The 12,750-nt window shown below is 45.7% G+C and overlaps 1 protein-coding gene across 3 annotated transcripts in view; it reads left to right on the top strand.

Moving 5' to 3' along the window:
- The window catches only part of NAV2 (neuron navigator 2), a 365,905-nt gene that overhangs the window by 305,141 nt on the left and 48,014 nt on the right, over positions 1-12,750 (top strand). For all 3 annotated transcript variants that reach the window (XM_047776141.1, XM_047776140.1, XM_047776139.1), the window contains 3 exons: positions 4,814-4,866; positions 10,277-10,300; positions 10,415-10,489. In XM_047776141.1, the coding sequence (XP_047632097.1) occupies positions 4,814-4,866; positions 10,277-10,300; positions 10,415-10,489 (152 nt within the window). The remainder of the gene's footprint in view (positions 1-4,813; positions 4,867-10,276; positions 10,301-10,414; positions 10,490-12,750) is intronic.

Below are 12,750 nucleotides of genomic sequence, written 5' to 3'. Positions count from 1 at the left end.
TCTGGAATCAAGCTGTCAGAGACTACAACTGTGGAGTCTCTGGGATGTCAAAGTGACATTGATAAAAAGTGCTTGCCCACGAGCGGTGTCTAGACTTTTGTAAAACCCTGATGATTCACGGGGATGTGGAACTGAAACGCAAAGGTAGAAATCAAACGTGGGGAGAAGGTTAGGAATGGCTGTCCACATAGTACTAAACATTTTCACCTTTTGGGAAATGTGGCATCAGATGGATTTTATTTTGGTGTTCCCATTGTGGCCCAGTGGATATGAACCTGACTCATACTCATGAGGATTCGGGTTCGATCCCTGGCCTCGTTCAGTGGATTGGAGATCTGGCATTGCCTTGAGCTGTGGTATAGGTCACAGACATGGCTCGGATCCTGCGTTGCTGTGCCTGTGACCGAGGCCAGCAGCTGCAGCTCCAATTCCCCCCCCTAGTCTGGGAATTTCCTTATGCCGTGGGTGCAGCCCTAAAAAGCAAAAAAAAAAAAAAAAAAAGAAAAAGATTGATTTTATTTCTTCCAAAGCTATTACATTGCAAAGACAAAATGGGCTTCTATAATTAGGTGTTTTTAATTCCATTGAGTGAAAACTTTTTCTCCCCCTCTTGAATACATAAACTCCCAGGGTTGCAGTTGGAAAAAGATTCACATCGCATGTTTGGACCAAGTAGAACATCCTATAAGAGGCAGTTAGGTATGTCATATGCCAGCAAGCAGGATGGAAATTTAGGAAGAATTAGCACAAATACGTGTGTGAGGCTTTTGTGGGATTTAATTAACACTTTCCATTTTGAAGGAAGTGGAGTCGTAAATATGTAGATGAGGTACAGGCATGGCCCAGGTGCAACCTTTCAAAGTTATTTCAGGTAAACTAATTTCCATCAGATGCATTATGCAATCTTCAAGTCAACTTTAATAGTGTACTTTAGGGAGATGCTTGAGGCATTTTTCACATGAATGTCTTTGGAGGAAAAAAAAAAATCCAGGGACTTTACCAATCATTCCTAAGAGCTGGTGCAGTCTCAATCAGCTTACATGGAATCCACGGGAATGGAGCAGCCTATTAATAAATAAATCTTCTTTTGCAGCTCACCTGGGTTTCTAGCCCATGAGTTATATATTTGGATTCAAATCCTGGCACCTCTACTGTTAGCAGGGTGACTTTGGGTAGGGGACTTGACCCTGCTCAGACTATTTCCTGTTCAGTACAATTTGGAAAATAATTGTACCCACTTCAAAGCATTGAAGTGCAGATTAGGTGAGATAAATCCTAGAAGGCATTTAGCAGAATGACTTTGAAAGGGGCTTAGAGTAAGTACTCCATCAATGGTAGCTATTGTTATAGTTGTCATGTTTTGTTTTATCCTTCTCCCCATGGGGCCATTTCAAGCCCATTTTGTTTATGGCAAAATTGAACAGAAGAAGTGACTTGGGGACTTCTTGCAGCCCAAACCAGGTCCTAAACTCCCAATTCCCAACCTCTGTTTTTCTGTTCCATCCCGCCTTACATCTGCCTTAGCCACAGCTGGGCTTTCTCCTGTGACTGAGGCAAACCTTCATCAATGTGGGCTCCGTTTTCAGTGCTGCTTCCTTCACTAGGTGAGAGGGCGGCCGTCAGAACTGCAGCTCGTTCATACTGGCTCTTTCTCGCAGGGTGGAACAAGAACTAGAGTGCAGTGCCTAGGTTCACCTTCTCTCTCTGCTCCTGACCAGCTGTGTGTGCTTGGCCACATCACTTAGCCTCTCTGGGCCTAAATTTACACTTACGTTCATTAGGGGTGGAAACTTCTGCTCTGACTCGGAATGTTCCCTATGAGTTCTCTGTGATGAGGAGGCTCACAGTAGTATAAATGGGAAAGAGCTTTCGTTAGCACAAGGCTGAATATATGTATATATGCTGCCAAGTGTGACAGCAGAGACATTTGTTCACCTTATTGCCTGGAATATGCCCAGTTGTCTCATTCTGTCTCATGATTTCACCCTGACTTATGCTTCTTCTTCTCAAATATGCACTTCTTGTTTGTTTGGTCCCAGCTCGTGCCTGGGTAGATTGAATGCGTGGCTTAGGAAACTGTTCTAACTTTACCAAAATGCTTTACCAAAAACAAACAGAAACCCTCAGAAACCAGTTTAAAAAAAAAGCTCATTCAAGGGCAAGGTCATCTCCAGATTTCTGGTCTACAGATTCTGTTCCTGAATGCTGTAGAACTTTAGGGGGGGTCACTTAACGTCTCTAGGTTTCAGATTAGTCAGTGAAGAATGGCCTAGATATTGTTGATGGTTCAGATTTGGGGAAATTTGTTCAGATTTGGGGAGGAACAGGCATAGGGAAGAAGATGCATGGGGTGCTCTTGCTGCTATGACTTTGTCAGTCGCATATGCATTTTGTCATTCAAAGGTATCTCAGCCACATAACCCACGCTCTGCCTTGGCTCAGTTCGCTTGAAGGAGGCTGACTTCCGTGGTTCAGTCAGCCATATTCAATTTGGAATCGAGTCTGGAAAGCACGGACTCTTTCTTTGGACTGCAGCCTTGCTGTTGCTATTTACAAGTGAGAGGAGTTAATTACAGAGAAAAATAATTACCTCCGCCCGAAGCCTACCAGATATGCTCCTTGCTGCCTGCAGCCCCAAGCTTGCTCCAAGATATGGCTAAAGGCAGTGTCAGTGTTTCCATGTGTATGAGGTGGACTATTATAAGAGACAAATGTTCATTTTGTAACAGCCAAAGCTCATGCATCAGCCGTGCACTGGCCTCCGAGCAGGCGTCTAGCTGGGCGGTGTGATTAAAGGGTGGCTTCATGTTACCCGTACCTCTCTCTCCAGCTTGGCCTCCAGTGTGTTGCCCCCCATTGTCTGTGCCATGGGGTTAAGTAATGTACCCCTTTGAACCATTGGCCCACTAGGGTTGGGGCATGAGAGTCCTCTATTAATATGTGGACATCTTAGCATTGAAAGCCATTATTGTGTATGAATACCTTAAGCTGATTTTTTTTTTTTTTTAATGGGCTCAGGCCTCCTGAGTCATGGATGGAGGAAGAATGGAGACAAAGACTTACAGCCCCCAGCACTGACTGCTAGGGAAGGTGGATGTGAGGGATGGGGCAGGGATTGCCTCAGAGCAGCTGGCACCTTCTAAGAGAACAGGACCTTGGAGTTTCCATTGTGGCTCACTAGAAATGAAAGCAACTAGTATCCAGGAGGATGTGGGTTTGATCCCTGGTCTCACTCAGTGGGTTAAGGATCCTGAGTTGCTGCGAGCTACCATGTAGGCTGCAGATACATCTTGGATCAGGCATTGCTGTGGCTGTGGTGTAGGCTGGCAGTTGCGGTTCCAATTCGACCTATAGCCTATGAACTTCCACATAATGCAGGTGTGGTCCTAAAAAGCAAAAAATAAAAAATAAAATAATTAAAAAAAAATAGAAGAGAACTAGAAGGGCAAGCCACAAGCCATGTGGCTAGAGGAGGGGGAAGCCCATCCAGGTGGACGTCAGGGAAATGAAGAAGGGCTCCAGGAGAAAACATTGTTTGAGCTGATCCTGGAGACTTAGATGGGCAGGCGTGAGAAACGTCCTGAACCAAAGGAGCTGCACAGGCCGAGAGTGAGACGGCAGAGTACTAGCTAGGCATATGCGTGAGACGGGTGTGCAGGATCTGGAGTGCGGTGGGAACACGTCCAGGAAGAATGGAAAGTCAGAGTGGGTCGATTGGGAAGGCAGTGTGAAGGCACCGAGGAGCGGGCTGAGCCATTGGTGGGATGTCTATGGGCGGGTAGCTTCTGCCCACTGCTGACCCAAGTTGAGTTCTCTCCTTGGGTGGTAAGTGGAAGCCGTTCATTACACAGGGGACGTTCCTCCCCAGTCTCCCACTCTCAGACCACAGGTGAGGACTCAGGGTGGGGTAGAGGCATTCCACTCCTGGTCAGGGGAAAGGGCTGTGATGTCCCAACAGGCATGTGTCTGTCTTTCCAACAAGCTGTCAAGAGATGACTCGGAAAATTCTCATTAAGGCATCTGGTTCCCAGGAGGAGAAGTCAGCTAGAATACCTAGTCCTAGAAAAGACCATGCTTTAAAATTATTTGAAAACGGGTGGTTAAAATGTCTCCATCGTCTGGGGGCAGGAGGTGGTGAAGGGTACAAGGATGGTTCTAAGTCCCAAAGTACCAGTCATAAACAGAAAAGAGGACACCGCTGGCTTGTCACTTTGCAGGCAAGATAGAAATCAAAGAGCCTACACAGTCATCTAGAATGAATTTACGACGGCCAGCCGCCCCTATGTTCAAAATAATCGGCTCATCTTTTTGCTTATAAAGTGACAGATGCTAGCAGGATGTAAAATATGTAATGCAACAATATATAATGTATCTCTGAGCCCTAAAAGTATACATTATAAAAAAGAAAGGAATAAAGTATAGGGCAACAGGGCAGGTAAAAGTTGCCTCTGGGTTAATAGAATTATGAGTCACACAGGCTATGGCAGTGACTAAACTTCTCTGTACTTGGAAATTGTTCCCTAGTAATTATGTGTTATTTTGATAAGCAAGGAGGGGGAAGGTATTTAGAAGGTTGTAAGAGAAAAATGTCGTAATAGAAAAATGACTCCCATAGAACATTATTCCTTATTTGACAGTGAACAGTCACCGAACCAGGAACGGTTGGGTCAGGGTGAGGTTAAATTGCTGAAAACCTGGTATCGTCCTCTCATGCCGAGTTTCTCCTTCCCTCCCCCTTTTTGGCTCCATAGTAATCAGCTGTGCAATTCACCTTTTCTTTTTCTTTCTTTCTTTCTTTTTTTTTTATAAATAGTTCATGGATCTTCACTCTCCTTGGTTTCCAGCACGTCGTCAATTTATTCTACAGTGAGTATAATTCAGTGCTGTGTGGCTCTGATCATGAGAGCTGGGGTTCCTTTATCATGTGTGTCAAAAATAAAATATAAGGGATTCCCGTGGTGGCTCAGCAGGTTAAGAACCCAACATCGTGTCTGTGACATTGTGGTTTCAATCCCTGGCCTCACTCAGTGGGTTAAGGATATGGTGTGGCTGCAAGTTGTGGCATAGGCTGCAGATGTGGCTCGGATCTGGTGTTGCTGTGGCTGTGGCATAGGCCCCAGTTGCAGCTCCAATTCGCCCCCTAGCCTGGAAACATCCATATGCCACAAGTGTAGCCATAGAAAAAAAATAAAAATTAAGAAAAATAAAATTTAAGCGTGTCTCCTAGAGAGAGTATTTTTGTTATAAAGGGATCAATTAAGGAGGGGACTAGATTTGAAATTCACAAGTAGCTATAGCTTATAATGTACCAGCCAATAAATCAGGAGCTGACTGCTTTGTTAAAGTGGCATCCTGCTTCTGGTGGGAACTAGTTAGAATGTATGAAAAGCCTTGGCCACCTGCTCGTAGACTTGGAAAAGAAAGGCCTTAACTTTTCAACCTTTTGTCTGCCTCACTTCCTTTATCTGTAAAGTAGAAAGAATAGCAGCCCCTACCTTATGGAGTTGTAACAAGAAATAGATTTATGAAAATTACAGCAGTTTACATTCCTTGAGGACAAGGACTTTTTTCTGGTTTTATTCCTAGTGCCTAAAACTGGGCCTAGCATATAGTAGGTATTTTAAAAATAGATTTCACTAAAATTAAAAAATGCATATAATGCAATGAGTAGAATGCACACAGCACAAAGGAAACTCTCATAAATGTTAGCTGTCATCAGCGAGAGGTGTGAACAAAAGCCAAACCTCATCAAATACAGTACTGGATTTGTTCAGTGATGCCTATTACTTTTTATGCCTAGGTGCATAACCATTTATCTTCAAAACTTTAATTTGGGAATTCCTATAGGAAAAAAACCATTTGATTAATTGGGAATTGGGAATTCTTTAGCCTTTAATTCCAGAGAGGATAGATGTTTTAATAATTCAGTTTTTAGGAGTTCCCGTTGTGGCACAGTGGTTAACAAATCCGACTAGGAACCATGAGGTTGCGGGTTCGGTCCCTGCCCTTGCTCAGTGGGTTAAGGATCCGGTGTTTCTGTGAGCTGTGGTGTAGGTCGCAGACACGGCTCGGATCTCATGTTGCTGTGGCTCTGGCGTAGGCCGGTGGCTACAGCTCTGATTGGACCCCTAGCCTGGGAACCTCCATATGCCGCGGGAGCGGCCCAAGAAATGGCGAAAAAAAGACCAAAAAATAATAATAATAATAGTTAGGTTTTTGGTAAGGCCAGGGTTCTCGGCAATGCCAGGGTTCTCGGCTATGTCATGGGACAAGCTATAGATGGACTCTTGCAAGTTAAAGGCCATCTTGGAATCAAGCTCAAAAGTCCAGGGCCTGACTGTTCTTTCTTAGGCCCACAGCAAGCAAACTGACGTCCGTGATTGCTGACATGGTCTGATTTGAAGCATCTAGAAACACTTTCTTCCACTCTTCCTCATCTTGCCCTCCAACTCCAGAATACCCCTTTCCTGTGCTAGGCATCTTGTCTGAAATTTTATGAGTCCTGGCTTTTATTTTAAAGGCTTTATGTATAGTAACTTTGGGAAGGCATTATTTAAGCCATTATTGCGAAGAAAGCCTAGTGATGGCTTTCTAACTCTCAGCTGTTGCATCCACTGAGTCCTTTCCTCTAGGCTGAAAACCTGTGTTACAGGTACCAGAGGTAATAACTTTCTGAGGTTCACTTCTTCAGCATTATTTACTGGCACCAAGTATATGCCAGCCTCTGGGCTGAGCCCTGAGAATATAGTTTAGATGGAGAGGGGAGCCTGCTGCCAAAAGAGGAAGCCTGAGGCCCAGAGGGCACCAGAGATGTGGGACTCTAGTTACACGGGTTGGTGCCGTGCAGCCGTAGCAGACATTTCAGTTTTCCCAGAGAGTTCCCAGGCTTTCCTGTCCACACATAGGAGGATGGGCCCTTATCAGCAGAATGAAAAATGGGGGCTGGCCTGCATTAACCCACCTTGGAGGGAAAGAGCATGAGCTCCTCCACCTGCGAGAATTTGGATGTAGGAAATCATCACTTGCAATTCCTGCTGCACACCCTTCATGCCAAGCACTGAGGGTTCTTGCATTCACAGGCCTCTCTTTCAATAGCTCTTGTTATGGGTGTCTGACCTAGAAGCTGATGTTTTCATGAAATTGAAATTGTCCTTTCTGAGTTGATGCAAATTAATAAATTACCAAAGACCTAGTAGGAATAATTTTCAATTCCACGTTTATCTGGATAGCAAGAGACCCAAAGCCCTAGTCAGAGATTTTTTTCCTTACTGTATGACTTTGGAGAAGTTACCTCCTTATTCCGGATGTCTACATTTTGCTCTTGGTCTTAGGGAGCTAGGCCAGGTGGTCTCTGAGGTCCCCATAACCTCTGACATTCTACTTGGCATGGAGTCAAAGGTTCACATGGACAGTACTTTACATGTGCCTTCTCTAAGAATATAGGTTGCTTTGGCAGACTTTTAAAAATCTAACATTTGAATGTTTTCATGGTGAGGTGGTAGGCTAATTCCCAGGAAAACTGCAAGTCTGGCTAGACTCTGCTACTGCCAAGTACTGATGTACGGTCCCTTATCTATTATTAGCTACTTGGTGATGATAAAATTCTGAAACAAACGCCTTTGTAAATGTTGAGGTGAACAAGTTCATAATTGTTGTCTAAAAAGAGGTCTTTGGAATCTCTCATGTTGCCACCAACCCAGACCAAAGAGTCTGTTTAATACCTGAGTGTTTCAGAGGCTTTTATTGGATAATAGGCTTTTTTCCCCCTGAAATCTCTATAATACTTAAATATTCAAGAATGGACATTCTGGCTGAAATTTGCCTGTAATTTAATTAACAAAGGGAAGAAAAGAGAGCCCGATGCTGCTAAACAAGTGCTATGGAGAAGTCACAACCAGCCCTTGGAGTAGAAAAGAGTTGAAGAGACTGCATTTGGCATCAGACTTGCTTTCTTGGTTGGTAGGGAGGCGCAGTTGGGCTCCAGGGGAGCTGCTCAGGGGAGACAGGCCCAGAGCGTCACTCAGAGTCCCCAGATGTACACAAAAGTAGCAGCTGCTGGAGGCAAGGTACAAAACATATGATTTCTCCAGGTTGCTGTTGAGAACAGGGGCCCCACCCCAGAGGCAGGTGGGCACAGAGACAGACCGACAGCAGCCTAGGGAAGGAGTGTTAGGCCTATTGATAGAAGGCTTGGTCCTCCGAGGATGGTTCAGCCTACTAACAGACCTCATGCGCCTCCCAGATGTTAAATGGCTGTGACGCTATCCCTGTTAACTTTTCTCCTTTGGATCCGACTCCAAAGCCAGGGCCTTATTTCTGGAAGGCCTCCTGAAGAATGTTGCTATAGTGAAAGAATAGGAGAACATACTGGTTAAGATCATAGGCTCTGGAGCCAGACTACCTTGGATCCAATCCCAGTTCTATGACTTATCAGCTGTCACCATGGACACATTATGTTACTGCCTTCTCAAAGGGTTGTCATGAGGATTAAATGAATAATGACTGTAAAGTGCTTGGAACCCTCTCTGGCAGATAGTAAGTGTTCAATAAATGCTACTTGTTACCAGAATGTAAGCAGCATGAGGTGAGGGACTTGGTCATGTTTGCAACTGTACCCCAGGTTTTAAAACAGTGCCTGGCACATTGTAGGAAATGAATCGATATTTGCTGGGTGGTTGTCGTGGGAATGAATCGATGGACAGAAAGAGGGAAGGCTAAATATTATATGGGAGTGAAGAGTAAGTCCCGAGCACATTTCCCAACCTTCTCCTGAAAGCGTTTCTTTAGAAGAAGAGATTGTCCAGCTGTGTGACTTTAGGCGAGATCCCTGACCTCTCTGAGCATCAGCAGGCATCCAAACCTACTTTATAGAGTTACTGCAAGGATGAACTGAGTTGGCCCTGGTGTGCCTAAAAACTAGTTGCTGTTGTTAGAAGCCAGCCTGGGGAGAAGGTGTCTGGAGCAGGATCAGGGCGAGGGCGTTGGGCAGCAGGATATGAGGGGCGGCCAGACAGAGAAAATCTCCCCACTTATCCCTGCTGACAGGTAAGGGAATGCAGGGCCTGGTGAATCGTCCCCCTCTGCATTCTGACCTAACAGAAAAGTAGACACCAGAGTCAGAGGCTGATTTTTCAAAACAATGGAGTTATCACTAGTGAAATTGGATTTGGACTCGCATAGAATACTCATGGACAAAATAGGGTCCTTATTGCTTTTTAGCCACCCACTGGCTCCGGTGTTGCACCCCAGGGAAGTGCAGACAATGGGTGTGGAGAAAAGGGCAGGAACACTTCTGACATTTCCGAGAGTGTGTGTATTGAGGGGTTGGGGGTGTCTTCCTTTATGGGCCCCCATGGGAATCCCAGGAGCAAGAAAGAAAGGTTCCCCCTCCAGCAGGTTCCCCCAACCTATGTGGGCTCCCCCTATGGAAGAAGCTAGGGGGTATTGCAGGCTCTGACTGGCAGGTTGCTGTGTCACCACAGACCACAGCCCAGTATGGAAAGTTTTACCAGTAACAAGGTCTACAGGCTTCGTCTTTACTCCCCAGAGTCGCAGGTAATGGGGGACTCGAGATGGAACAGCAGAAAGGTGCAGGCCACCTTCATCCTTACAACCTGGGGAGTCACCAGGCTGGCTGGTAGGGGCTCCCAGTACCCCCTTGCTTTGGGGGCCTACCTGCCCTGCTGCTGTTTCCACTTCAAGGCCCTAGGGAGATGGCAGGGAGGGATAAAATGGGGCAGGATGAACCTATAAGCTGTCCCATGAGGCAGGATTGGCAGATTAAATACAGGGTGCCCAGTTAAATGTGAAATTGAGATAAACCACAAATAATTTTTTAGAATAGGTATGTCCCCAATAGTGTAATGGGACATACTTAAACTAAAAAAAAAATTCAAATTTAACCAGGTATCCTGTATTTTTCTCTGCTAAATCTGGCATCCTTGTCCTGGCTTGTCCACTTCTCATCACACCTTCTCCCAAGCCCTTTTCCCTTTCATCAGCTCCATGAGAAAACAGAGGTCTCCTCATGACCAAAAAAGCTAGATATTTCCTCATTCTTCCTAATTTCTTAAAACAATGTGCTATTTGTATTTGGCCTTCCTGACTTGTCACATTAATTGAACCAGAGAAGTTTGTTCGGGAAAGTCCATCAGGAAAGAAGCTAACAAATCTTCAAGGCTGCTATAAGTACCCAGCAGGGTGCTTTGCCCATAGGCAGGACTGCACTGTTCTTTGCTCCCCGACTGGTCTAATTTCCTCCCTGTTTTCTTTGCAGCCAGAAGAAAAATGCCAGTCGGAGGTAAGGAACAGTTTGCTGGCTGGATTTCCTCTTTCGCTATTATCAGTCATTTTGCCCAGTTCCACAAGGACATGGAATCCCAAAGCCAGTAACTCTGTCCCTTGTCGTCTTTAGATTCGCAAACTCCGGCGGGAGCTGGATGCCTCCCAGGAAAAGGTTTCAGCTTTGACCACCCAGCTAACAGCAAATGTGAGTACAGACACAAGGGGGCAACCATTGAGGGGATTGGGGGGCAGCCATTGCCACCTGCTGAGCATTATAGAAGCAGCATGGTGTAATAAAAAGGACACGGGCTGTAGCATTGTGGGTGTGAGTGTCAGCTCTGACACTTTGGGCAGATTCTTTAACTTCTGAACCTGACTTTGCTACCTGTGCCTTAAGAGGTGATCATACTTGCCTCTCAGGGTGTTATGGGATCAGTACCTGGAATAGAGTAAGCACTCAGAAATGTTCCTTTATTTTCCCTTTCTCTTTCTAAAAATTTTCATCCTAAGAGGAAAAAAAGAAATTTAAGGCTTCACAATAAATAGCTGTCTGCGCTATAATTATAATAATACACAATTACGCGTTTAGGAGACTGCCAACCAGCATTCAATTCAGCAACTGTTAAAGTGCCAGCTCTTCCCCCGGGCACTGTGAGTTCATTGGCAAAGCCAGCACAATCACTGTCATCTTGGTGTTCTTTCTCTGGTACAGCAGAGAGACAAAACAATGTTGCTGTAACATCATAACTGTTATGATAAAGGGTGAAGGCTGCGGAAATATATAGGAGGAGCGCCTCGCTCAGTCTGGGTCAGGGTGGGCGGAGGTCAGGAGAGGCTTCCTCAAGGAGGTGACGTCTGATGGATGCCACCTAGGGGAGGATGCATGGGAAGGATGGCATTCTAGCCAAAGAGAGTAATTCATGCAAAAGCCCAAGGTACAGATGTTGATGTGTTTGGAAACTATAAGTAGCTCAGTGTAATTAGAATCTATGGCTTAAATGTGGGGAGGAGGCAGGAGTGGAGCGGGGAGGAGGCCAGAAAGAAGGACGCGTTGAAGAAAGGCAAGGGTTGGGCACCTATGGAGGCTCTCAGCTGTTAGTTGGAGAGTTTGGGATTCGTGCTAGATGGCAGAGCCTTCTCAGTGAGTCTTAAGCAGAGCAGTGAGTGGTTAGAGTAGCTTCACGATCATGATGTGGTTCTAGGAGTTGAGGGGGCAGAACGGAGGCGGAGATCTCCTACCCCATCAGACCAGTCTGTAAAGGGCCCTGCTGCAGAGCCGTGAGTCCATGAGGGCTGAGGCTCCGAAAGCCTGAAGCTTTGGAAGGTGCTAATATGCAGGCTTTCCTGCTTAGGAACACAGAAGCCAGTCTGAGACTACAGATCCTTTGGGGGTGGGGGGGCATCAGAAAGTGACCTCCATGACCCCCAGCAGGCTGTTGAAATAAAGAGCAACTTCAAAAGGTTGTCTTCTTTGAGAAAGAAAGAAAGGGAGAAAAAGAGACAGAAAGAAAAAGCTTGTCTTCTTTGGACCAGGAAGGTAATTAATATTGATGTGGCGCTTTGCCCACGTAATTCCTGGCTCAAGCCTAAATTTCCTCAAGGAAACCGAGCTGCACATGAAGTGCCCAGCTCAGTGCTTGATCTTGATGACCACCTCGATAATGGGTAAGTACTCGTAGCTATTCACTTTCCTGAGCTCTCTTACAATACTGGAAAACTTGGATTTTTTTTTTTTTTCCCGAAATCCTAATACACTAGGATACCATAAGTTTTGTAATCCTTTATTTTCTTGGCCTCTTCCTCTGTCTGTAATGCTATCAAAATATCAGAAATTGGAGTTCCCGTCGTGGCGCAGTGGTTAACGAATCCGACTAGGAACCATGAGGTTGCGGGTTCGGTCCCTGGCCTTGCTCAGTGGGTTAAACGATCCGGCGTTGCTGTAAGCTGTGGTGTAGGTTGCAGACGCGGCTCAGATCCCGTGTTGCTGTGGCTCTGGCGTAGGCCGGTGGCTACAGCTCCGATTCGACCCCTAGCCTGGGAACCTCCATATGCCACGGGAGCGGCCCAAGAAATAGCAAAAAGACAAAAAAAAAATATATCAGAAATTTATATGAGATCTGAAATTTCAGGCGCAGAGCCTAGTTCAGACAGCAAAGATCTTCCTCTGTGGGTAGTTTTCAATCAGGGTAACCAAATGCAGGCATTCGAATCCAGAACCTACCCCAGTGAGCCAGTGAGCCAGGGTCTCCTCCAGACCTGTGAGGTTTGACAGCTAGTGATTTGGAGCTACTCCCCTAATTAAGAATTAACAGCTGTCAGAGTTCCTTGGTGGCCCAGGGTTAAGGATCCAGCGTTATCCCTCCTGGGACACAGGTTCAATCCCTGGCCTGGGACCTTCCACTTGCCATGGGTGTGGCCAACAACAACAACAAAAAAATAATGACAGCTGTCAATTGCTGCCCCTTC

This window comes from Phacochoerus africanus, chromosome 4 (genome assembly GCF_016906955.1).
Source record: "Phacochoerus africanus isolate WHEZ1 chromosome 4, ROS_Pafr_v1, whole genome shotgun sequence".
Classification (NCBI taxonomy): Eukaryota; Metazoa; Chordata; class Mammalia; order Artiodactyla; family Suidae; genus Phacochoerus; species Phacochoerus africanus.
Note: the sequence above shows the minus strand (reverse complement) of the source record. Positions and strands in the feature narration are given on the sequence as shown.